General features: G+C 36.7%; 1 protein-coding gene across 27 annotated transcripts in view; it reads right to left on the minus strand.

Annotated features, from left to right (window-relative positions):
- Positions 1-12,006: 12,006 nt before the first annotated feature.
- The window catches only part of MEF2C (myocyte enhancer factor 2C), a 183,620-nt gene continuing 169,084 nt past the window's right edge, over positions 12,007-26,542 (minus strand). For 7 of the 27 annotated variants that reach the window (XM_025387111.1, XM_025387120.1, XM_025387109.1 and 4 more), the window contains 5 exons: positions 25,484-25,656; positions 23,959-23,982; positions 22,980-23,109; positions 22,255-22,390; positions 12,007-16,596 (listed from right to left, as the gene is read on the minus strand). In XM_025387111.1, coding sequence (XP_025242896.1) covers positions 16,371-16,596; positions 22,255-22,390; positions 22,980-23,109; positions 23,959-23,982; positions 25,484-25,656 — 689 coding nt within the window. In that variant the 3' untranslated portion in view covers positions 12,007-16,370. Of the gene's footprint in view, positions 16,693-22,254; positions 22,391-22,979; positions 23,110-23,958; positions 23,983-25,483; positions 25,657-26,542 lie in introns of all 27 variants that reach the window. The other 20 variants (XM_025387108.1, XM_025387118.1, XM_025387113.1 and 17 more) reach the window with 4 other exon arrangements.

Raw genomic sequence — 26,542 nt, forward strand, 5'->3', positions numbered from 1 at the left:
GTCGCCTGAGCCCAGGAGTTCGGACTTATAGTGAGCTATGATCATGCCACTGCACTCCAGCCTGGGCAACAGAGTGAGACCCTGTCTCAAAATAAAATATAAAATAAAATAAAATATAAAATGAAATAAAACACAAATTACAATAGAAATTATTGGTTTTGAGAACTAATGAAAATATTATGTTAGTTGCTAATCTTTGATTGAACTTAAGTCCTTAAGTTTTCCATAGTAATCAAGGAGTTTATTCGAAACCAGAAAATATTATCTTTTTTTTTTTTTTTTTTGAGACGGAGTCTCGCTCTGCCGCCCAGGCTGGAGTGCAGTGGCCGGATCTCAGCTCACTGCAAGCTCCTCCTCCCGGGTTCATGCCATTCTCCTGCCTCAGCCTCCTGAGTAGCTGGGACTACAGGCGCCCGCCACCGCGCCCGGCTAGTTTTTTGTATTATTTAGTAGATACGGGGTTTCACCGTGTTAGCCAGGATAGTCTCGATCTCCTGACCTCGTGATCCACCCGTCTCGGCCTCCCAAAGTGCTGGAATTACAGGCTTGAGCCACCTCGCCTGGCCCAGAAAATATTATCATAGTTTAAAAATTATTTTTTGGCCAGGTGCAGTGGCTCACACCCGTAATCCCAGCACTTTGGGAGGTGGAAGCAGGTGGATCTCTTGAGGTCAGGAGTTCAGGACCAGCCTGGGCAACATGGTGAAACCCCATTTCTGCTAACACTACAAAAATTAGCCCGGTATGGTGGCATGTGTGCCTATAATCTCAGCTACTCGAGAGGCTGAGGTGGGAGAATCACTTGAGCCTGGGAGGTGGAAGTTGCAGTGAGCAGAGATTGCATGCAGTGGTGGCATCTGCACCAGAAACATTGTTTTTTAATGTGTGCCCATTCCACATGATGGCTGTGTTGCTATGTGTGATGCTATAATATATCCAGGTGACAATGGAGGCTGTCTGGACAGTTCAGGCCTAGGAGCTTGATTCTAGTCATTGTCATTCAAAAATGAATTTTTACAAAGGCATGTACTGAGTGACCCAGATTATTCAATTGGCAACCACAATTTGTTTTTAGTTTGTTGCCCTTAAACAGGGCTGTCTTTATTCTGCCAGACCAGATGTCTAAGCCATTGACTACAGACCGAGAATCAGTAAAAATACAACATGTGTGGCCCTCAGAAGTATTGTGTAAGGTAAGGATAATGGCTTTCAATCCAATTCATTGTGGTGACAGGTCCTTACCACAGTCTTCCAGTCTGCCATTGAAGCTGAACGATTACTGCCTCCCAGTAGATACTATCAGCTTTTGATTTAGTTAAATCATCAGTGAGCTAGGCCCAAATATTTAGGAAAACCTCTGTGAATAGAATTCCATTGAACTATTGGTTTTGCTTCATGTGGTGGAGTCAGGGACAAGGAGGTTCCCACAGGGGTAGCTGCCACTTTTTCATGTAAAGCCAAAATGCTGCCAGGGTCAGGCTGCCTGTACTCTTGATATACCATTTCCATTTGACTCACAATGCCTGTTGGGCATTCCTAGCTTGTTAATCATCAAGTTGGAGTTGACCTGAACTAAAATGGGAATGGCAGGGCAGACAGTCACAATGCTTGCACAGCTTTCAACAAGACCTTAGTAGCAGGTTAATAGCTTCTTTTTTTCACCAATGTTAGGCAGTGATGGTGTCTTGAGAGGTCCTGAAAATGACCTATCTGAGAATCTGGCAACCTTTAACTCTTTAACCGAAGCTGTGATTTCTTTTCTCCTCCTGGGTTTTTATTGTTCTTGACTACCCTAAAGAGAGGGTGCATGCAGTGATTCCTGTATGGGTCCTGTCTATCACTGATGGAACAGGGAACTATAGGCACATACCACCTTAATTTCATTACATGTTCAGACGTGGAAGTCACAATAGTACATAGTAGTAGCATAAATGCCCCACCCATAAGGTCAATTTAGCTTATCTTGTCTACTGTGAACTTTGTGTAGACTCCATCAGTTGAATTCAGGTGCATTTTTCCCTACAGGGATACAGGTCAAGGAGTCTAACACACGCGCATCAAGGGGTACAGTAGTAGTACCCAGATCATGCTATTCTCCAGCTGTGAGGTTGGGAGGTGCAGGGTTGCTGGTGAGGCTAATCCATTGATGGGGATAGTAGGAGGAAATATAATTCTTAGCCTTTTCATTCCCCTTGACCCTTGACTCTAGGATGGATATCTTAACCCCAGTGCTGCTTCCTTCTCTGTTCACCTTTGGCGTCTGGAGAGTGCCTAGGTCCAGGGGTCCCTTTCTTTTTGTCCTTATCTATGTCACTACATTTTGTCTTGTGAGCTTTCAGCCACCCAGCGTCCAATGCCTCATTCTTGTTGCTAGGCAAGTTTGACTGCAGCAGAGACAGGCATGGCCAGCCCTGTGCAATCTGGCAAAACTTCGCATTCACTTTTGCTTTTGAGAGGCTGCCTGCTCATGGTGCAACCAAACTTCTAATGTTTGCAGTTCACCTGAAGGTCTATATTGATGAGCAAAATCCCTATTTCTGACATCACTTATTTCAGTTTTAGGAATTGCTTGACTCTATAGCCACAGCCACACTATCTTTTAGCTGGAGTTTTCTGTTCCTTTGTAATGTTAATGTATCTTCCTCTGCCCATTTGTAGGAGAGTGAGCAACAACTAAGACACCATTTCTGTAGCTTGCTTCAATTTTAGCTCTCATTGTTTATCCTCATTAACAAGTAAAACAGTGGGAACTCTTACCCACTTCCACCCATACCCCATCTACCACTTGGGCAAGAATGTTAGCTATTGGATTCCAGGGGGTCTTTTCATATCTTTGAATGAAAACGGTGGGAGCCTTGTTCTTCCTTTTTAAAAAAGAAACATGTTTCTGCCACCAACCCATTCCCCCACCAAAAGTTAGAAGTTATTGAGTAAGTCTGTTACTGTTTGATAAAGGTTGGCAGAAGACATGAGACTCCTAAGTCAGACAAAAGTATTTATTTCTCATGGCACCACAAACAGCATGAGCATCAACATATTTGCATTGATTCCTTTTGTCCTCAGTTCTGTGTGATATGGTGGTGTGATATAGCTCAGATGGTTGCTATGCGCACAGTGGGTTCGTGTAGCTGAGGATTGCTAAGTTTGGGAAATTCACCACTTTTATAACAAGCAGTAAAAAAGCCCACTTTTTGTCTCAGAGGATGATTTTACCCTATCCTTCAAGGCTGCTCACTGCAAATCCAACCTTGAGAAATGACCTGGTTAAAGAGTAGTCTGGTCTTGAGGCTGGGTGTAGTGGCTCACGCCTGTAATCCCAGCACTTTGGGAGGCTAAGGTAGGCAGATCACTTAGGGTCAGGAGTTCAAGACCAGCCTGGCCAACACAGTGGAACCCTGTCTCATGCCTGTAGTCCCAGCTACTCAGGAGGCTGATGCAGGAGAATTGTTTGAACCCCAAAGGCAGAGGTTGCAGTGAGCCAAGATCGCAACACTGCACTCCAGCCTGGGTGACAAAACGAGAAGATTAGACTGGTCCGGCATTTGCATTCCTGGCAAACCCAGCAAGATGTGTATCAATGGGAGAGACCCATAGAGGACTGTCTCCCAACAATAATACTTCTTCATAATAGTTTCATTTTTGAATCTGTTTGAACATATTTTAAATTATTTTTTAAAATTGCATTTAGAAATTTTTTAACATTTAGCTCATTACTCCTAGTGGTTGGTACCAGGTAAGGAGAGTAATCATTTACTATCCCCAGTTACGCCCTAGAACTTTTCAGCTCCGTTGGAGGTATATTTATTTTTCATTAAGATTCTGTGAATGTGTAGTGCTATATAGTGTGCTAAAATAGGTAAATAGGTAAATACTGAGTGATGCACATGTGTGTGTGTATGTATATGTATATGCACATACAAATAACTATATATAAAAATCTATGCATAATGTGCATAACAGTTGTGTATATATATATGTGTGTGTATACATAGTTTTAAAAACCCTTATAGCATCCCTAAATATAGATATTATTTCCATTTACAGATGAAGAAACTGACCAAGAGTGGTTAAACATTTTTTTTCATAACTTGTAGCTGGCCAACGGGGCATTAAACACAAGTGTCAAAGTTTATAACCTTTTGACCATACCATGACACAATACAGATTAAAATATTTCTTAATATATAATAAGTTATATATTACTAAGGACTTAAGACATTACTTATTACATAATTAAAATAGCACAAGATCACAATTGAAGATTATTTTAATCTATATGATGGTTTATAATAAAACAAATGCTGGTGTTTGGGTATCTCTATGGGACCCTTGCTTGCTCACCTTTTCTACACAAGTGCACCTTTATATCCTCCTCTTCAGCTGAAGAAATATTGGGAGTAATACAATGGTCACTCTTTGATGTTATACAGGAGAAACAGAGCTGTCATCCTTATAATGTGACCTTATAAATTAGACCCAGATATCTACTTTCTAGAATGCAGCTTTCTTATATTCTTTCTGCTTGCCCTCAAAAACTGATGTTTGCTTGTGTTGGGTGTGCACAGCCTTGTGGTGGTGACAGACAAAGGAAAGCAAAAGCCCACATGGGAAATCTTTTGCTATCATGGAGTTTGTTTTCTGAGACAAATATCCATGTAGATAAAATCAAGCCTTCTTTTCTACTGTTGATTGTATCAATCTGATTCATGTTCATGAACTATATATATACACATTGTTTATGTGTTTTACATATGTATTATGTGTGTGTGCATATAAATGCTAAATGTCAATTAGAATTATATACACGTATTTGATCAAATGCATTAACAGTTTCTAATGCTTCATGCAAATAGTTTCTAATGCTTCATGAAGAATCTTTTGTTTTAATGTTTGACATCTTTTTTTCTTAATAATTAAGTGAATATTGCAATGTCTACTGCCCTCCTCCCATTTAAGCATTTTTTTCTATTGATCATATGTACTTTCCTCTGAAATTCATACACTCATGAAATTCCACTGGTAGCTTCAGAGGACTTAAGCAGATAGGCCTTGCACTTAATTTCACTAAGTGCACCTCAAAATGCACCTGGGACTTTTATTTTTATTTGTGTTGTCCTTTATTTAACCCTCAAAGATGAATGGCTGAATGATCAGTTCTATAGGAAGGTGCTTTAATATTACCGGTTGCATTGACTGTCATTCTTGGTACTATATATACTGAAGCTTCAAATAGTTTCCCTGGGGTGAAAATTAATGAAGTCTCTTTTTGGACAGTCTAGAGACAAAATATAAGAATTTTAGCTTTCTTATTCTTTTTTATCTTCTGAGGTTTAACATTATGTTGAGCAAGAGTTAGTAAGAATATGGTATAAGACCCTGGATAGCAAAATAATCAAACCATTTAATATTCTACAAGAAATAATATCTTCATCTTTGAAGTAGTCAGTTTATGTGATGTGTATTGTTACACGACATGATCAGTCTCAATGTAATTATATTAGATTACTGCTACTACTTTAGCATTTGTATTAACTTGATCAGGATTGAACTGAAATTTACCTCCCTTTATCTATGGTAATATAACAGTACAGCAAATATTACAGTGGAGTAGGTTCAAAGTATTTAAGAGAACTAACATTCTTTCAGTAGTTTATCTTGATTTGAATCAGGGCTCAATGGAAGCATAATGATTATCTGTATTGAAGCAGGCCCTCATACACTTCAACAGGAGATACCTTAGAGTGGCAGCCCTACTACTATTTCTTACATAATATTCTGAATTTGAGATTTCTCTTCATATAAGCATTTTAAAATTGAGTTAAAATTTACACAGAGTGAAACACACAGATCTTAAATGTACACTAGGTGAATTTTAACAAATCATCCCAGTCAAGATATATAACATTTCTGTCACTGAAGTAAGTCCCTTGGTGCCCCCTTCTAGTCAGTTCCCACTGCCACCAACAGGCAACCACTGTTCTGATTTCTATCAGCATAGATTAGTTTTGTGTGTTCTTGAACTGTATATAAATGCAATTATACAGTTTGTTCTCTTTTGTGCCCAGATTCTTTCACGCAGTATAATCCTCACATAAATTTTAATGAGTGATTTTAATAATTGTTATCACAATTAGCACTGAAATTAGTTACATTCTGGTTTATCTAATAACTAGTCATATATAATTTTTAAATACAGAAGTTCAATGTAACATGTCTCCTAGTTCTTGATTTTATATTTCATAGGAACTTTCTCTTCTATTCTCAGAGTCTACAAAATGCATTATTTAAAAGGCAGGAAGAAAATTGGGCTTTATCAAGGTAGGTGAGGAAGGGCTGTTGTGTATGTCTTTCTATTGTCAGTACATTTAAAGTGGACTCTGGAGAGGACACACTGGTTAGAAGACAAAAATCATTTTCTTCTGAGTTCTTTCATAGTCATTAAACTCAAAGGACAAATATCATTACTGGTTGGGGTATTCAGGAGAGAGATGGAAGAAACTATTCTCTCTCTCTCTCTCTCTCTCTCTCTCTCTCTCTCATAGCTACAGAGTCTTGCTCTGTCCCCCAGGCTGGAGCTCAATAGTGTAATCATAGCTCACTATAATCTTTAATTCCTGGGCTCAGCCTCCAGAATAGCTATGACTACAGGTGTGCACCACCATGACAGGCTAATTTTTAAATTTTTTGTAGAGACAGGGGTCTCACTATGTTGTTCGGGCTGGTCTTAAACTCCTGAGCTCAAGTGATCGACTCACCTCAGCCTCCCAAATGATTGGGATTACAGGGTATATGCTACCACTCCTGGCCAGAAAGTATTATTCTTTATTTTTGGAAAAAAAAAGTTTATTTTAATTGACAAATAACAATTGTACATATTCATGAGGGAAAGCATTATTCTTTTATTGCCAGTAGAACTCTGAAGTAAAGAAAATGTTTTCGATTGGCTCAAATAATTTTTTTTCACATGCAAAGCACATAAACCAGGATAGTAAATGGAAAGAATGAAAAGATGGAAAATAGTGAAAAATATTATTTTCAGCCTCCCAAAACTTAATTGGAAATTTAGCTGATGAATTTGAAAGTACCAAAAAGTAACATAATCTCCATGCAATTTCAGCCGATTGTTATGGACACAGGACACAGGAGTTGGTAAGGATGACATGTTTTCTGTGTTCTAATACTATAGCTGGGTTGGTCGTAGGGGAGGAGGTTACAATGACAATGAGCAAGGAAGCAACAGAAATTCAGCAAAGATCCCTAGATTTATAGCCTTAATATTAGATGGCTGATAGGATAAACTGATTATTAACTAGGCAGAGTAAATTAAACCTTATGGGATGAATTCTAAATTCATATTTGTGATTTAATTATAGAAAACTGCTTGCTTGAGTAAAGCTCTTTGGCCATTAGTGTAGTCAATAGAGAAGCAAACTGCTAACCTTAAGGTTGTGGTCCTGTCATACAGAACTGACAGCTGAAGCCGCCTGTGCCTGGAGAATCCTAGAGGCGAGTCTATCAGTCCTGAGGTTTGCTCTACACACTGGCGTTTTCTTTCCAAAGGCCGCTTCATTAGAGGAGAGTTCCCTATAAATCTATTCAGTGTGTGGCATTTGCTTTTTTGGGGAAGGCTTATTTTCAAATAAAATCTTAAAAAAAAGAAGTAGCATATTATATAGTTCAAAAATAAAAACAATATTTAAAAGTATGTGTTGTTAAATCTTTCCTCTCATTCACCTCTTTCCCCAAACCCTTACCACTTTGGTAACTACTTTCTTCATATTTGTTTTTTTTTTTTTTTTTTTTAAGTTTTTTATTTTTTTTAGATGGAGTCTCGCTCTGTCACCCAGGCTGGAGTGCAGTGGCACAATCTTGGCTCACTGCAACCTCCATCTCCTGGGTTCAAGCAATTCTCCTGCCTCAGCCTCCCGAGTAGCTCGGATTACAGGTGTGTTAGCACACCAGCTAATTTTTTTATTTTTATTTCTAGTAGGATGGTGTTTCACCGTGTTAGCCAGGTTGGTCTCAAACTCCCGACCTCAGGTGATCCACCTGCGTCGGCCTCCCAAAGTGCTGGGATTACAGGTATGAGCCACTGTGCCCGGCTGTATTTTCATTTCTTTGTGTATTCTTCTAGGGTTTCTTTATGCAAATTTAAGAAAACTTATTGCTTTGGTGTCCTCCTTTTCTTACCTGAAAGGTACCATGCTCTATACACTGCTCTATTATTCCTTTTTACCTAATGATATGTTCTGGAGTTTTCCGTATCAGTACACAGAGGCTTTAGTTTGTTTTGTGTTTTTCAAAAAATGGTTACATAGTATTCAATTCGGAGGATGTATCACAATTTACTTAAGCACTCTTGTAGGGATAGGCACCTTCCTCATACTTTAATGAAGAATATTACACATATAAGCTTTTGCATACACATAGGTTTGCATTTCCAAACAGGGCTCTCTCCCTTGTAAAAATAAATGAGCATATCATATAGAATATTTCTGGAATAAATGTTTGAAGAAAGTAATTGTTTCTGTAACTATCACTTCTAGAAAAGTCTATGTTTTGATATATTTAGCACTAGTAGTGTGAAGCTTTGGGATGAATACCTGCACAGCTCGACTTTCTCTGTAAGTGGAGTATGTGCTTTGAGCATTAGCAATGTAGGGTCCTACCAAATTATCTTTTAAGAATGTGATATTCCTAAAGAAATAACATAGCATACTGTGGTCATCATAGGAAAAATCAGAACTTTGTTGATTTCTTTTACCATCATTTTACGGAGTAGCATTGTGTTTACTTTGAGTAACTTGTGGGAGAGTGGGGCTCCCAATCTTTTCAGTGATTAGCACCTATTAAGTCTTAATGGAGCCTCAGCAACCCTCTGAGTTAGTGATAAACTCTGTGACTTAGAGAAAATCAGTGCTTAGAGGGAATAAATAAGTTTACAAATGTTACTTAGCTTGTGAGGGGCATAGTTGGTTTAATTATTTTTTTTTTTATTTTTTATTTTTTTTTTTTTTTTGAGACGGAGTCTCGCGCTGTGTCACCCAGGCTGGAGTGCAGTGGCACGATCTCGGCTCACTGCAAGCTCCGCCTCCCAGGTTCAGGCCATTCTCCTGCCTCAGCCTCCGAGTAGCTGGGACTACAGGCGCCCGCCACCACGCCCGGCTAGTTTTTTGTATTTTTAGTAGAGACGGGGTTTCACCATGTTAGCCAGGATGGTCTCGATCTCCTGACCTCGTGATCCGCCCGCCTCGGCCTCCCAAAGTGCTGGGATTACAGGCTTGAGCCAACCAAGACCTCTCAAAGAAAACTGCACTCTTGTCACAGTGTCATCAAGTAGGTTAAATAAGGTTATGTAGGTCAAGTCCATTGTAGGGAAGGGACTGTTAGTGTCATGCCCCCACTCACACACCAACTTCAGCATGTTTCCTCAGGTTGCCCCTACCACTGCAATCTCCCAGGCACTGGCTCTCCCTTGGTGGAACGTGCCAAGGGAACTAGCAAGGCCGCTACATTTCTGGCCCTGGAGTGTTTGAGCAAAGCGCTCTCCTAACTACTTTTTATTCCATGTAGAATTGTCCCACTAGTGTAGTTCATGTTTCCTCCCATTTCAGGCTGGCCTTTGTACTGAGTTGCCAGATTCAAAGGGTGAGCATCCTTTCTAGAAGTTGGCTACTAAAAATGGGTATATGAAGGCTGGAAGTTCTTCCTCCAGTCTGAAGCAATACAGACTGGGTAAGAGATGGAGCTGATGATTTGGCAGCCAAGGTTATCGTTAAGATCAGAAACTACTTTAAGACCAGAAACAGTGACCATTTCCCATGTTTTCCTAATTCTAACTCTTAACAAAAGTTCCCAGGAAGGAGGCTGTGCTTGGGACAGGAGAAATTAAAGAGCAGCCTCATTTTCGGTGATGGAGATATTTGCTCTCAGGCAATACGGACAGTTGGAATCCGAGGGATATGCACAGTAGGGAAGCAAACTTGGCTTTCCTCCTTCATCACTGGATCTTGTTTAGAAGTCAATCTGCAAGGATAACACATAGGAAAGATGCCATAGAAATATGCAAACAAAATGGAAAAAGGGTTTTCTCAAATCACAAGATGAAAATTCAGATGCTGTGTTCTGAATAGGGTTCCCTTGCCAAATTCAGTATTTCTATTTAATCCAGACTTTCAAACATAATTGAAAGAAAAAAAAACCCCACACATCCAAATCAGGCCAGCATTTACTGATATCCTGAGTTTAAGTCTTTATTTACAACATTCTCATATTCTAACTCAACATACTGAAAACTGAAGTGACTACCTTCCTCACAAAGCAGTGACCTCTCAATTTCCAATTTGGACATTACTAGGATCCTAATCATTTAAGCCTAAAACTGTAAACTTTAACAATTCCTTATCTATCACCATTCCTACCATTAATCTAACCATTTACTGAATTCTGACAATTTTCTCTCTCCTAAATCTTTCAGTTAATTGCTTAAGCCTAATTCTTTTAAATTTGTGATTATACATACAATCAAAGGCAAACTAACTCTTCCAGTCTTGTCTCTCACTGCTCCCTACACACGGCTATACTTTACCTAAACAGAAAGGCCCACAATTCCTGCAAGTTTGTCTCTTGCTTTCCTATCTCTGTACCCTTTGTATCTACTATTTCTTCCTTGTGAAATGCCCTCATCCAGGGATGGTGTCATAATTCCAGGGCCCACTGCAAAATGAAAATGTGGAAGTCCTTGTTGAAAAAGCAAAACAAAAGGTTCCCTCTGTTAAAGGTACTAAAATATAAAACAGTTCGCTTTTTCCTGTGTATTTCCTCTGCTCAGGCACATGCTTTATTGTCCTATTGAACTTTACTTACAACATTCAAACTCAAACATAGAATTATTAAGGATAATTTTATTACCAGGATATTATCAGGATAATGATAGCAGAACACGAAATGAAACACAAGGTAGGGCCGTGTGTGACTGCAGGGATCACATGCCCACAAACAGCCTTGAACTCATCACCTTCTGGGCCTTTCTCAATCCTGCCCACCTTCAAAATTAAGTGAAAGGCTTCCTCTGCTGGGTGGATGAGGAAGTGTCCAGGATCTGAGCCTCTGCTCTGCTCTGCCCCAGGATGGCCAGAGTGGCTCCCGCGTAGTACTTTGTAGACTTCCCTGAGAATGCCTTTTATCTCCTATTAGTTTATAAGTTTCCTAAGATAAAGGGCTACATCTTCATTCATCCTGGAATCACCACATGAGCTACATATAATAATTGCTTAATAAAAGTTTGCTGAAAATGAATACAAGAGAACAAAGCAAAAAGCACTGTTATTTTGAAGCCATAGGCAACATTTCCCCGAACTGCATTTGTTTCGGAGCAGATATCACTACTAATGCAAGAGTCCAAGTTCTCCAGCTGGCTAACTGGTGGTGTCTTGTTTTCCTTTTCAGTTTTTAATCTTTGTATTGATCTTTTTAAGGACATTCCCCTTTAGAGATTACTATTGAATGTTAATAATGAATACCTTTGATAGTCTCTAAAAATGTATGAATTCACTAATGTATTCAGATTTATAAGCCCATGTTTTCAACCTTTAGAAATTACTCTGATGAAGAAAAAGGAAGTGCTTTTGGAAACACTTCCTGCAGATTTTAGTTAAAAACTTACTTATTTTATGGTACTGCTTTTCACAATAACTTGAAAAATTCTGTACATTTAAACAGGTTATCAGAGATCTTCATGGAACTTCTTTGATAAAGAAGTTGAACCATTCAATAAGAACCTTAAACTTCCAACACTGGCTGAATTCTGTAATACCCTAAGAACTGTTATCCAATTCACACCCCTCCCACGCACACATATCCGTCTTTTCATGTAATAGTTTGAGTTGAAAACTGAGAAAGCTCATTTGTGCATGTGGCATAAGCTGCTTTTTAAAAAACCCAATAAAATTGAATAAATTTAAACAGCAAAACATTAATTTAAAAAAATGCACCACGGACACTGCATCACTAAGAAAGCCAGTAACTTTACTGAATTGTCTGCAAAATACAAATTATACCTTATTTCCAGCAGGAGAAACTTTTGAAAATTTCCCACTTTTATTCACTACAGACAGCTGAATTAAGTCCCTTGAGATACACAGATGTGGTTTAACTTAGTTATAACATCTTGTCATCTAGTGGCGACAAAGTCCAGCTTATGCCGCTGTGAGCCTCTATTTGAATATTTGTTGCAAATGCTTGTATGCCCTCATTTACAAGCGATTTTAATGACTCTCATTTAATGGAAACAAGTCCCCAGGAAAAGAAAAAGAAGAAAAATGATACAGCAAACCATCTGAAGCAATCCAAGTCCTACGCCTACAGTGACCCAGGTCTACTTTGCTTGAAGAGAACACTGGTACTGCATTCAAACCACAACAGAATCCGTCACTTAACTGACCTCTCTGAATTAAACTGAGGTATGAATCAATTTGAGGTATGAACAGGGAAGGCAAAATGCAATACCAGATTATGAAAATAACCAAAATGGAAAAATTTGATGTAGAAGATATGTGGCTTGGATTGCTCCACATCTTTGGTTAAAACATATTAAGAAAAGCCTTTAATTACATCTGTAGTCTGAAGCATTCTAACAGACACCAGTATTCCAGCAATCTTCAAAAGATCTGTAGTGGCAGGAAATTAACGCCATAAAAGTGACGACATCACGGCAGATGGCACAAACGAGAACAGATGAAGTATGCCATGCTTAGGCAACAGCCTTTATTGAGGGTTCAAGTGGCTTCTTCTTTAAAAAAAAAAAAGTTTTTTAAAGAAAGAACTACAAAGCATTTACTCTCTGGAAAAACAAACAACAAAATAAAGAGGGCAAAAAATGCTATCTCTAAGTTAAAAGATGGGCATGTAAGAAAAACAAATATATAAAAGTGTGTGAGGGCAGACATTCTTTTAAAAAGTGTCTTGGAATTTTGTTTCTTCATTCTCACTTTAGTTAACCTTTAAATGATCTGAGGATGACAGGTATTTTTATATTCATCATTACAAAATGCTAAATTCCACCTTTGGGAAAAAATAAGCCATTTTACTAAAAACCACAATTTTTAAAAAGGTTGAAATAAACAGCCTCCACGCAGCAATGCATACAATATACAGGTTGTGCAGCTTGTGTATATTGCATCACTGTTACCAGCATTCAAGCTTCATATTACTAAAAGTCTTTTAAAATAGGATTAGATATAACAATACTTGCAGCCGTGTAAAATGCCACTTATGGTTCTTTTACTTGCAATGAAGAATGTTGCCTAAAATGTTACTCTAGGACGGGTTATGTAAAATAATACTCCCTCAGGGCTCTGCCCTAAAGTCTGGAATACAAAGGATTTACTGTGATTAAAAACCATACTAGCTTTGCAAATACAATAAATGGTAAATTACAGATAAGGTATAAGGGTAAAGATAGACCAAGATTGTTTACAGAAAGTGACTCATCACAATCAAAATTGTGCTTCTTCTCATTAAATCATCTTTAAAAAATTCTCAGATTATCCCTTCGCTATCATGCCACCACTTTATAAGAATTCAGTAGTGGGAACAAGAGATGACTGGCATCCATTTTCAAGTGATTCTGTTCTCTTCATGTTCTTATAAAACTATTGTCAGAACTGCTATAAATAGCCAAGGCTTCTGCTGGTACTTTAGCTTACTTTATCTTCAACATTAAAAATTCACTTTTTCTTTGTTGCTGAGGCAAATTGCAGGTTAAAAAACTAATATGGCTATTTCTTCATATTTTCATATAATGACCCTTTCCCACCCACTGGTATCTACTGATATTGATATACTAAAGTATTTTGAAATGACAAAGAACATTTGTGACATGTTTGCATATTTTATACACATCAAGTTAGAAGGATGGGTTGTAAGGATGGGATCAAGTCTATGGTGAGGAAAATGATTTTCTTATTTTTTTCCCCTGTGCGTGTGTGTGTATGAGTGTGTATATTTTCAGGGATGTTTTTGTTTTTCCTCTGCATAAATGTTATTCTTTCATGTTCCATCCATGGATACCTTGAGTAGTGGGATATATATGAAATGGTTGATAGATTTTTTTTTTTTAGTATATAAAACATTAGTACAAGGCAGGCTAGCATCCTTTATGGATACAACCAAAGGTGCATTGTGGTCTAATTGTGGATTTCAGATCAAGTTAAGAAAAATATAGCCTAGTTAATAAGGTCTCTTGGCTTCTGCCACCCAGCGGCAGCCTTTTACAATGAGAAACACATAGCAACTATGCAAGTAAAAGAGAAAAAATGGATAAGAAATGTCCTACACATGATATAGCAGTGTTGATATTACTGCGTATATCTTCTTTGCTGTGTATGTCAATGCATATGATTGGAGATGAATCGACAGATCTTCACATTCCAAGAGAAGGAAAATCTTTCCTAGACTGAAATATCTTTTAAACAATATATATTGACTTTCTTATGGCACTCACTTATTAAAGGGTCTGAAAATTAATCCCTTATAGACGAATATTAGACAAGAGTCATTTTTTTAAATTAAAAAAAGGGACATAGAGAGGTTCTTTATGGGATTTCTTGAAATGGCTATTAAATCTCTTTATTGAAGAAAAAATAGATGACATACATGCTTTATGCAGAAGTGACATTTGGGGGTCCTGACACACCGGGATTGTTCAACAGTCCTATATTGCTGACAAGATTGTCAAGGGTCAGTTAAAATAATTAAAAACGGATGACAAAGCAACTATCCCTTTACCTGCTTCCTTCTTGTCTAGCACCCAGTCTTTCACATTTTTCTTCTGTGGGAATTTATAACTTATTCACCAAGTAAATTCCATATCACTTGTTTCTAGGGCCATATTTGCAGGACATGTGCCCCAACATAGCTTCTCTATTCTGGGCATATTTCTAAAAAGCGTATCAAATTCTAGGCTGAAAACCAACCAGATGATTTAGAATATGGGCAAGTTAGGATATGCACTTACTGAATTCCAAGATGCATGGTGAAATGGTGAGATCAGAAAGGGGCCCTGCATTTGATAAAAATGCAAAAAACAAAATAAAAATAGCATGAAAGAAACTAGTATATACAATGGATGTCAGTTGACCCAATAGATTGTTAATGTATTAAAAACAATTTAGGGTGTTGCAATGTGATATGTTCTAACCCCACAGGTTATCCTTTTGACAGCTGACCTTAAACTTATAAAATGTATGCAGAGTAAAAGAAAACAGAAAGAAAATAGTTACTCAAATGTGCAACTGCACAAATATACCCCCCTCCCGCTATTAAGATAACAAAACTTCTGCTATTACCATAATATTATATATATTAGAAAGCTATACACAAGCATGTTAATTTCACAGATTTTTTTAAAAGATTCTTAATATTTTATATAATTAGAAATACACATTTCAAAAACAAAACTTCTACAAAGAGAAAACAGTTATCTTGGTTAGCAAAGCATGGAGTTCTTCATGGCTTAGGGTAGTGCTTTCTATACAAAAAGTCCTTTTTGGTTTTTTACAGGACTGTTTAAAATATTAGCGAAGCTATCAAGGGGAAAAAAACACATTTTGGCTTAAGTAAACTACAAAAAGCCACAAATGCTTTGCAAACTCTGTCTTACCTTTTATATGAAAATAAGCAAAATGTAATGTACATATTTTTATATTTTTATTTAATAAGAGATGCAGACCCAGATTTATTTATTTAATTAAATACGTTAGCCCTCCAACTCCACATTTTTTTTTAAATAGGTATGGTCCTCTTTTAATGGTCTTTGATCCTTTTTAATGAGTGCCATACGCCAATGATATGCCTGCAGGTTTGTGAGCATTCTTGGTATGTCAGGTGACCTGGCGTGTTCCTAACATTTACCAATGGCCACCCATTACCGGGTCTGTCCAAGCATCTATACATTTTTCTATATGTTGCATAACAGCTGCTCTCTCTTTCAGTAAAGATCTGCCGCTTTTGGCAAATGTTTCCTTTTGTCTATTTACATGTAAATAACGTTGAACCTGCAACATGACACTATCTATTGTAACATACATTTTGCAAAGGAGCACAACAGTGAAAAGAAGTTAGCCTTAAAATCTATTTTGTACAAGTGTTCTGTTGTACAACTCAAGTGCTAAGCTTATCTCAGCATTTCTGTTTATCTTTATACTGTATCACTGAGGCAATTTAAAAGTACTTTTACAAAACAGAGTACCTGACTTTTTTTTTTCCACACACGGCACATATAATGCATATCGACCCCCCTTCCCCATTAAGGTATAGCACACACACACACTGCAAGAAAAAAAAAAAAAAACTAGTAAGTAATAATGTGATCATGTTGCCCATCCTTCAGAAAGTCGCATGCGCTTGACTGAGGGACTTTCCCTTTCGTCCGGCGAAGGTCTGGTGAGTCCAATGGGGGAGTGGAATTCGTTCCGGTGATCCTCTCGGTCGCTCCCGTCGTACGAACTGCTACAGCTGCTCAAGCTGTCAACAGGAGATCTCCCCGCCTCGTGGCGCGTGTGTTGTGGGTATCTCGAAGGGGTGGTGGTACGGTCTCTAGGAGGAGAAACAGGTTCTGACTTGATGTTGAGGCTTTGAGTAGAAGGCAGGGAGAGATTTGAACTCTGAGATAAATGAGTGCTAGTGCAAGCTCTGTAGGAGGAAAGGAAACCCAGTTACAGATGAAGGAGGCCTGGAGGCCCCAGGAACTCACAATTACATCAAACATCAGCTTAAAGACTCGCATAGACACCAGAGCATGCCCAGAGTGAAGAGAACGTGCTTGGAAGCACAAGCATCGCCTTCTTAGGGCGATTTAGGATGCCTTTGTTGATTTGCCCGGTAGTAATTACAATATTTAATTGGTCCAGGCCTCATGAAATATATCTCTAGTCTCTGACAGGCTCCCTAAACATTCAGTTCACCATTTCAGAAAGGTTTAAGACACAATGGAAAAAGCATTTTCTGTGTTCGTGGACTCTATCCCTAGACTAGTTCCAAAAATTCAATTTCTAAGCCTTTAGATACAGTGTTTAGCTCTGGAATTAGACTTCCTTGATTTACTAATGCTTGTGTTTGAATATTAATTTTAAAAGCTTATTATCAATATAAATATTTGCCTCTAATTAATAAGCACATACAGATGGAGTTACATAGTCTTCAGAGAAAGTGAAGGGAGTTCAAATTTTAAATGACTAGAACTCAAATGCTACACAATAACTATATCTGGTAAAAAGCATGGGAGGTGGAAAAAAGAGAAAAGGTGAGGGAAATTGAAAATTTTCTGCAGAAAGTTTAAATGTTGGTTTTAAAACACTTAGACTTTCTACTCCATTAAAACTGATAATTTGACTTTCTTCATCCTTTTGCAGTTAGGTGAGATGAAAATACTCTGTGTTCCACAATTACCTCAATTTTATTAATGCTAGTCACTCCCTGATGGAATTCTTAGGCTACCACTCCTCTTATGTATCATTGGTATTAGTCGATGAATCTGGTGTTGCCTAAGGAAAGCTTGTTGCGAAGAAGGATGTAGTGTGATTTTACTGTGTTTATAATCCTTAATCCTCATATATTCCCAGAGAGAATAATTTTTCCTTCTTCCAAAATCTGGGAAAATTTAGAAACTTGGAATTCTAGAGGAAAAAAGCATTAAGCCCTTAAGTGTAGATGAGCAATCACAATGACTTTGATCAGGATAAACCATAGTGACATTGCTGGCATCAATTTTAAGATGCTTTTACTCTTCTTACACTGATTACACTGACTTCCACAGCTAGAGTCAGGATTACTTGACTATATCGTCAAGGGAGTATGGTACTCTCTTTTATTGAGGAAGAATCCAAGTGAAGAATTATCCATACAGACACACCCATTTTAAACAAAGGAAAGCGAGCCTACTTACTAATGTATGTAATTACGCTGCTTTCCAGTGGAGAGAACTAGTTGGCACTAACAATGTCATTATGAGCACTGAGAGAAAAAGTATATATTTCAGAAAAAAAGTGGAGTAACTTGGGGCTGGCTTTTTGGGAGATGTGACACAAACTCAAGATGTATAGTGATATAAAATTAGTCAGAAACGAGTTTATCTTTGAGTGATGTTTTGTACAAAAGCACCACCTACTGGCAAAGAATTACTTTCCTTCTATTAATAAATAGGTGAGCTAATGTAGAGAATAATATAAAGGAGAATTATTTGTTTCCTTAATAAGCGTTTCTTTCTCTACCTTTTATGATCTTATATAATCAAAGCAGTGTTAGCATTTACATAAAGAAACTACACTAAGTGTATATAATTTTCAAATACCTGTTTATATTTGGAGCTATTTATTTGTAGCTTATTATTTTATAGTCTTTATCAGTTTACTAATTTTCCAAAATTTTAATTAAATAAGCCTTGTTAAAATGGGGAAAGGGAACTCCTGTATTTCAAAAGGATCCATAATGGTAGACTATTTTATCTTGGTTCAAAGTTACTTAGTGATTCATTTTGATGTTAGAGGAAATCGTCTTTTGATTTCTGGAATAAAGAATTTTCCTGGCTCTAGGAAAGACTATATCACTGAAATTTAATTAAATGTTTCTGCTATGAATCACACAACTGTTTAATAATGAATATGAATTAGGAGCCTGAAAATAAAAAGTGATATATCAATAAATACTTTGGCTTGCCCTTTGACATACAGATTGTGTCTTCACAGGGAGGGTGACATAGAAAATTAGAAGAAAAAATTGGTGAGTTGGACAGTCTAACAGTTAATCTAGATAAGGTAAGGAAAAATAATATAACCAAAATTCTGTTTCTTTAATGCAGTTTTTGGAAGCTGCATTATTCACCTCTTTGCTTCATCTCCCTGTGTTAACTGGTCTGTATAGGTTTAGCTGCATATCTTTCCCATGAAAGATGTAACAATTACTGGTTATCCCTTTCTACAAACAGACTAGCTTAAATTTATCTTTTGGTGGAATTTCATTTGACACTGAAAACATACATGAAGCATTTTGAGTAATTCTGGGGACTAAATCCACAGTAATAAAATGCAAGTGATATCTTAGATTCAGCTTCACTATACTGTGACATAGGATACAAAATAGAATGGCTAGTATCTGTTAACAAAGAAGTATTTTCTTGAAGAGAAAAAAGCAGCATTAAAATAACTTAACTGCATATATGCTAGGTTCAGATATAAGCATGTTGGTCTACTTGTTCTTAAGAACAAAATATAGACACGAATAATTATAGACCTGGATAATTGTGAAATACTGCATATGTGTGGGTGGGTGATAAAGAGGTGGGTGGGGAGATAGAAGCCAGATATGCAAGTTACCCATATCAAGTCCTCTATGCAAATTTTCATCTATTACAGATGCTTTCGAATTGGGAAAACTCCTACCCTTTCCCATAATTGTTCAGAAATCAAACATGACTGGATAGTTTTATTCAAATTTTTTACTGCCTCCGCCTGGAAATTAGACTATCAAACTATATTTAACCTAACCTTTTATAAGTCATCTCTACTCGGAGTTCTCTCTCTCTCAGTATGTACTGAACACCCACATCGACAAAGATGACGTATGGAAATGCTTCCAGAAAACAGGTTGCCCTTTTTATAGGTGGTAGTTTAGAAAAACACTAAAACTTAGTGTTACTCTAAATCAAATATTAGTATTCAAAGGACTTTCATTAACTCTTGATAGCAAGTTCCTCTGTCAACCATCTCTCTCCCTATAGCAAATCAATTTGTGCTGTTTACTTAGCTTGGTTAGATAAAACCAGATACTAGGTTTTAAAAGTACAGCTTTGAAGACTTAAAGCTCCAAAGGACAAAACGAACTTTTTTCCATGGGCAAAATATGAAGAACTCTATTTATAGTTTTGCAATTTTGAGAAAGAATTGTGGTAACCATCTTGGGCTTTGGGATTATCTACTTTGGTGGTGCTGAAATATATTCCACTCTGCTATGAACATTGTCTCTAGCCAAAAGAATGTGAGCCCGCAACACAAATCTATGAGACAACTTTGGCCTGGAAAATGTATCAATTCTTTTTATATTGATTTACACTGTAAAGAATTAAGGACGCTCATGTAAATTACTTTACATAAGTATTGCAGCTTGGGATTTAAAAAAAAAAAAACCTGTTTAACATTTTATCGTGTGAACATGAGGTAGTCCATGTGAAGGAACCTCCTTTCAAAAAGCTACTCTGTATGTGATTGTGAGAGGGAGAGAAAGTGTGTGTGAAGCAGAGAGAGAGGAGGGCCAACAGTGAAAGGACTGGAAGGGTCATTCCATTGATTTGAGGGGTAAGGGACGTGATTAAGTGCAACTAAAACTCACAGATAAAACTAAGAGTCAAATTAAGCACAACGAAATTCAGTGTTGAAAGGAACCGGGAGCTGAACAAAATGTTTCATCTTTGGCTGTTGTAATTCAGTTCCTTTCTAGTCTAGGGCTGTCCCTCCTTTCTCATTTACTGAAACCTCTATTAGAGGCAGCAGAGAATTAGATTCTTCCTTTGTAATAGAAAAGAGTTTTAAAATTGTAGTAGAGTTAAAATATGTAAATAAATATGTGTTTATATGTAAAAATGTAAATTATCAGGTACTATTGAAAACAAAAAAAGCCACATTCAGAGAAAATAATATGGCTTTTGATGTTGATAACTTTCAGGGAAATCTAGCCCTATAATGGATTAATTTTGTGAAAAAAATGGGAAATAAGCGGTTATGTTTATTTTTGACAAGAATCATGTTCAGTGGATTCCTTGCTAAGCCATAGCAGTAGATATTTTGTACAAAATATGTATACATGTACATATTTTTTAGTTGCCTGGATGGTATTATGCTTGGTGATAATTACCTGAAGAGGTTCCCACAATTAATGTCTACTTGAATAGCTAACATTCCAGAGAAAATTTAAGTGTCCTAAAAAGATAAAACTCTGTTGCTGATCAATACATAATGTATCTTCAAAGTTAACTATCTTTCAAGAAAGCTGAGCAACAGTGTCACGTGAATTTATCTTACTATTTAAATGAAAGGTTAGATTTTCAATGACAAAGATTAGTGGGTAGGATGAACATAAGCAAACAGTGTATGGGTGAATATTTCATAATCACAACACTAATATATGCTAAATCAGTATCATGTGAAAGCTAGTGGGTGGGGAGAGAGGGCACCAGCAGACATAAGAGACACAAAGTTGTGGTATATATCAGTGACTTTTATACTAATCAATGTTTTATTCTCACTATCTCCTTAGAAATACGGATATATAACTAGTTAACTAATACAGCTAATTGATTAATGATAACCAAATGGCTAAGCAGAAAAGTAAAAGTGGGCTAGGCACACAGAATATTTTTAAAATATAAAAGCTTGTTATCTTTAAATATTTTATATGCTCCTGGTATTTTCTTTTGAAGATTAATTGCAATTTTGGACTTATTAAATTGACAGTCAGGCTTTCAGTTTACGTTTTAAGCTTTTTAAAAAAATGATTTGTTTTATATGAAGTAGTGTGAATTGTGAATTCAGAGCTTTTTAAAGGTTTGAACGTTTCCACAGATAAATGACAGGAGTCATTTCTATGATAAAGACATATCTGAAAACTACCACAAGGGGGCAGAAAGATACATCCTACGACTACATAAAACAAAAATTATTTTTATACCCAAATTTAGGAAATTAGTATTATATGTACTAATTAGTATTATATACATCTATTTCATACAATATCTATAAGTATACAACTATACTATGAATACATTATAAATATATGAAGCTTGTATATCAAATGACTAGTTGTTCCTATGTGTATTAGGTTAACATTGGCATAAACTATATGGTTTATGTGAAAAAAGAAAGATTCTCAAATATCTAAGCTTATACTATAAATGCCTTCTTAAGTCCCAAATGAACTGTGTGAAAACTAAATAAAAATTCTATCACTGATAGAAGTGGAAACAAATGTAGCCTAAAACAATAAGGAAACAATTTGCCTCATTATTACAGAGCTCGCTGTCCTCTTAAAAAACAGGTATACAAGATTTAAGCTACTTGAAAAGTATTGATTGGAAAATTACACTTGGATTTCAATAAAGTAGAATTTTACACCCTCTAATGGGATATTAAAGCACATATTTAGAGATCGCCATTTGTTTTTTAAAATGCATTCTAAAATTATACTATAAAAAATAATATTGCTTACCCCAATTGACTGAGGGCAGATGGTGGCATGTTATGTAGGTGTTGCTGTTGCCAGCCAGTTACTGAACCAAGGTGAAGAGCGCTGGCGGTGTTAAACCCAGACAGAGATGACAGGTCTGCACTACTCAGAGAGTACTCTAGATTAAAAGAATAAAACAATAAGGGGAAATATTAAATTCAGAAATTATCAAATGCTACACGGAATAAACATTTTCAATTTCCAAAATATTCTATTAGGATTATCATCGTTATATATATTTTTGATTTTGGGAGGAGGGGAGATAAAGCATCAGCGATAATTTTAATTTAAAAGGAATATACTATAAACCAAAAATAAGTATTCCATGAATGCTTTGAAGTAACATAGTCTACAATTCTAGTTTATTAGAACTATAATCTAGTATAAAGGTATGTACATATTTGATGATATACAAATGTTAAACAATCCTGAGAAAGTGAGCTTTTTATTACATCAAAGAAATAGCTCAATTTTCTTGAAAGTGTGCTTCTATTTTGAACTCAGGTTGCGTAAATAAAACTTTCAGTCAGTTAAGAAAGAAAAACGTGGATATTCACTTTGTCTTAGTAAAGAATGGTAATGTTGCAGTGCTGTGGACAGCACAGGCCCTAAATAAAGCTTCCTAACAGAGTAAAAGATAACTTTTTCATCTTGCTTTTCAATAAAAACTATTTAGTGTACTAATTGCACATGACAAAGCTACTCACCGGTACCATATGTTGTTGAAATGGCTGATGGATATCCTCCCATTCCTTGTCCTGGTAAAGTAGGAGTTGCTACAGAAACCACTGGGGTAGCCAATGACTGAGCCGACTGGGAGTTATTTATCCTTTGATTCTTTTAAAGTAAATAAAAAGACATTATTGATGGAATATTTTTAAAAGTTAAAAATACTAGATTTCAGTATTAGTTTTGCACATAAAGAGATAACTTGGTACAAATCTCATGAAATTAATCATTTAACATGTGTCTCTATGAACTCTGCCAACCCTATCATTTACAATCCTTCAAGAGACCAGCTGTTGCCATAGTAACCCATTACATCAGTATCTCCTAGGCAACAGAACTAGTAACAAGTACCATAGCTTTATTATGGGTAAAAACAGACTATGTTGAAAACTGATGAAATATGTATACTGTACTTCCATTGTTTCAGTTTTTATTCAAATGCAAATTTTTTAAAAATTAAAATCAACCATGGTAGTTTTTATGTTCAGTTCTACATACAGCAGAGAGCAAATGAGTAGGGGCTCATGTTATATTCCGACCAGCAGGTGGTGCTCTGACCACTTTGTTCAGATTCTTCTAAAACTTCCCTCAAACTAGATGGCAAAGCAGCTAATGCGAATATTTAACTCATTACAGTAAAGAGATAAAAGATTCCCCATATAAACTTAAAATCATGAGACTTTAATTTCCAGAAGAAGAAATATTTTAGTTTTATATAATGAAAGAATATTTTTGTTTGAATTTTACTGTAAATTGTCCTAAAATATTGAAACAGAAAAAAAATAACCCGACATTCTTTCCACCTGTGAGTGATGCCAGAAATTAATGGTATTTAAACATAATCAATGTTGACATACTGTGGTAACTTCCAATATCTTTCAATTTTATCAAAGCTACCACCTCTTCCTAAAAGTAGCTTTGCACATGCCATTTGAGGGAAGCGCTCTCACCACTTACCAAAAGCAGGTCGACATCCTCAGACTGAGAGCATGCGGAAGGAGTTTTATTAATTAGTGTCCATAAATATTTATAATTGGGCAAAATCTTTTCAACAAAAGGAAAAGCATCTTCCGATAGACACAACAGTTTAAACAGTTTTAAAACCCAGACTCCAAAGATAACTCCTTACAAAGACATTCTTTGTTTCCCTTAATGAGCTGTTTGTCTCAAATGTGAAGACAAATCTACCCGGTTTTCAGCCCAGGTCAGTGTCTCAATGTTCACTATTTCATCACCCCATTTTGACGGCAAAAAAAAAAAAAGACTGTGCTTTGAAACCTCACTTGCTGGAGGAAGGAGAGCTACACCTGGCTGCCAGAGAGGGACCTAACTGACCCATCACAGATTCCCTGGGACAGCATCAGTTTTAAGGGACCTGGAATAAATCTGTTGATAGAGATGGCTTGTCATGCACGGCCCACATTGCTTGGATGTAGCCCTGTAGGAGGTTATATTTATTAGACCCAGTTTTTTCTGAAGGGAATGTTGCATATTATGTGATTTTTTTGGTTGATATTCAAAATTAATCTGCACTGTGCCATAATAAACTAATCATCTCGCAGGACTGTTGTACCCTGAAGCTTGCCACAGAGCAGAGAAAGCAAAAAAAAAAAAAAAGAAATGTGTTTGCAGAGTGATCTAAATTTGTCTACTGAATCTTGGTGTTAAACGTTCTTGCTCTTAAGCAAAGCTAATTTGTAGAACACTGATGTAAGGCTCTTGGTTGTTGAATTTGGTCCCACAACATTATCTTCATCTTAGGCATGCACACCCAGAAGAAAGAAAAATGACAGCGTCTGGGGATATAATCTCTATTTAAAATTTCTTATTTATTTATCTTTCTTAGAGGTGCTACAATTGTTTTTTGATGTAAAATATAACCTTTGTTCTTAAAATGCCTAGGATTTTAACACAATTTGCTTTTGAGACATAGCTATTTTCATGAAGTACATATATGGAAAGATGAATTGAGGTAGTGTGCAGGCATGTGATGTATTGGATATTATCATTGCAATACATCTAAGAAAGGATTCGCTAATTAACAGGAGAAAGTTCATTTAGAAATTATGGAAAGTATTTTTTCATTGTCAGCATGTTGAGGAAATAAATATTGTAAAAATACTATGTTATGAAGTACCTTATTACCTATTATTACTCTGCTTATGGGACATAGAGATTGACTGATAGTAGTGTGTAATTTTTTTCCAGCTATAAATTGAAAGCCTTAAAAGAAAATGTTTTTCTTGTCCTAGAACATCAGCCTAGTGAAGTTCACTAGATTTTTTTTTTTTTAACACGGAAAAGGGAAATGCAAACCAGTTACCAGAAATAATAGCTACATACAAGCCACGCTCTGTCAATGGCACTGATGTGTTCATTTTCTGGGAGAATGTAAGTAATTCATCAAGTTAGACAAACATAAAAACAGCAAAACATATACAAAACATTATCAATATTTATTTAAAATGTAGTTTTGTATTACCACTGATGGCATCGTATTCTTGCTGCCTGGTGGAATAAGAACTCGGAGATCTGGTTTACGGTTATTCATTCCTAAATTCATTGGGGGAGGAGATTTTGCTTGCATATTCTTGTTCAAGTTACCAGGTGAGACCAGCAGACCTGGTGAGTTTCGGGGATTGCCATACCCGTTCCCTGTTAACAAAAAACAATAAAGCACTCAGGAAGAAATCTAGGTCAAATATGTTTCCCAAGAATACACAACATGAGAATAAAAGCAAAAGCTTAATGGTAAGACACACATTACAAAACCATAGGATGACTGATTTGACCTCCATGGGACAAGTAACCCATTTAATTATTCAATAGTCCTCTGAAGGAAGATTAGAAACTTGTTATGAGAAGAGAGCCAATATACATCAACTTGCTCAGAAATCAGCATATACTTTTTTTCCTATCAAAAATATTCAGGAAGAAAGTCAGACAGTAGTTCAGGGTCTAAGAAAAGCACAGAACTGGTCTTGCACTTTAATTGACTAGCTTGGCGGAGGCCTGGCTGGCGTGACTCACTCTTTCAGTTCACTGGTTTGGGTTTTATTTTGTGTGTCTGTGTGTCCTTAAATGAAGAAAGGGCATACCAGCAGACTGTAATTTCTAGGACATGCAGGAGGAGGGGAAGCTGCTTACACATTTTGCTGTTCAGTTCCGCTTTTCTCTGAGTGAATTCTCTCTATGGTTTTTCTTCCATCTACTTTGCCCTCCTCACTAAGTTCAGTGTACAACCCTTGCTTTCCTGCTCTCACAGAACTTCAGAAAGCAAAACTCCTTCCCTGGAGCTGAAATGAAGTGATGATGCCCCCGCTAAAGTGCTGATTCACCAAGGCACAGGAATAGCCATTGAACGGCAAGACTGAAAGGGTTTTCTTAAGTCTCTGATGTTCAGCACCCTACTAACAGAAAAGTGGATATCCCAAGGTCTCTGTTTTTCATATTTCAAAATATGACCAAGAGAGCTAGGGAGGAGTTGATTACAAATACCAGCAGAGCTGGCATGAGAGCGGACTCAGAAAGACATCTGCTG

Source organism: Theropithecus gelada, chromosome 6, assembly GCF_003255815.1.
Source record: "Theropithecus gelada isolate Dixy chromosome 6, Tgel_1.0, whole genome shotgun sequence".
NCBI classification, from domain to species: domain Eukaryota; kingdom Metazoa; phylum Chordata; class Mammalia; order Primates; family Cercopithecidae; genus Theropithecus; species Theropithecus gelada.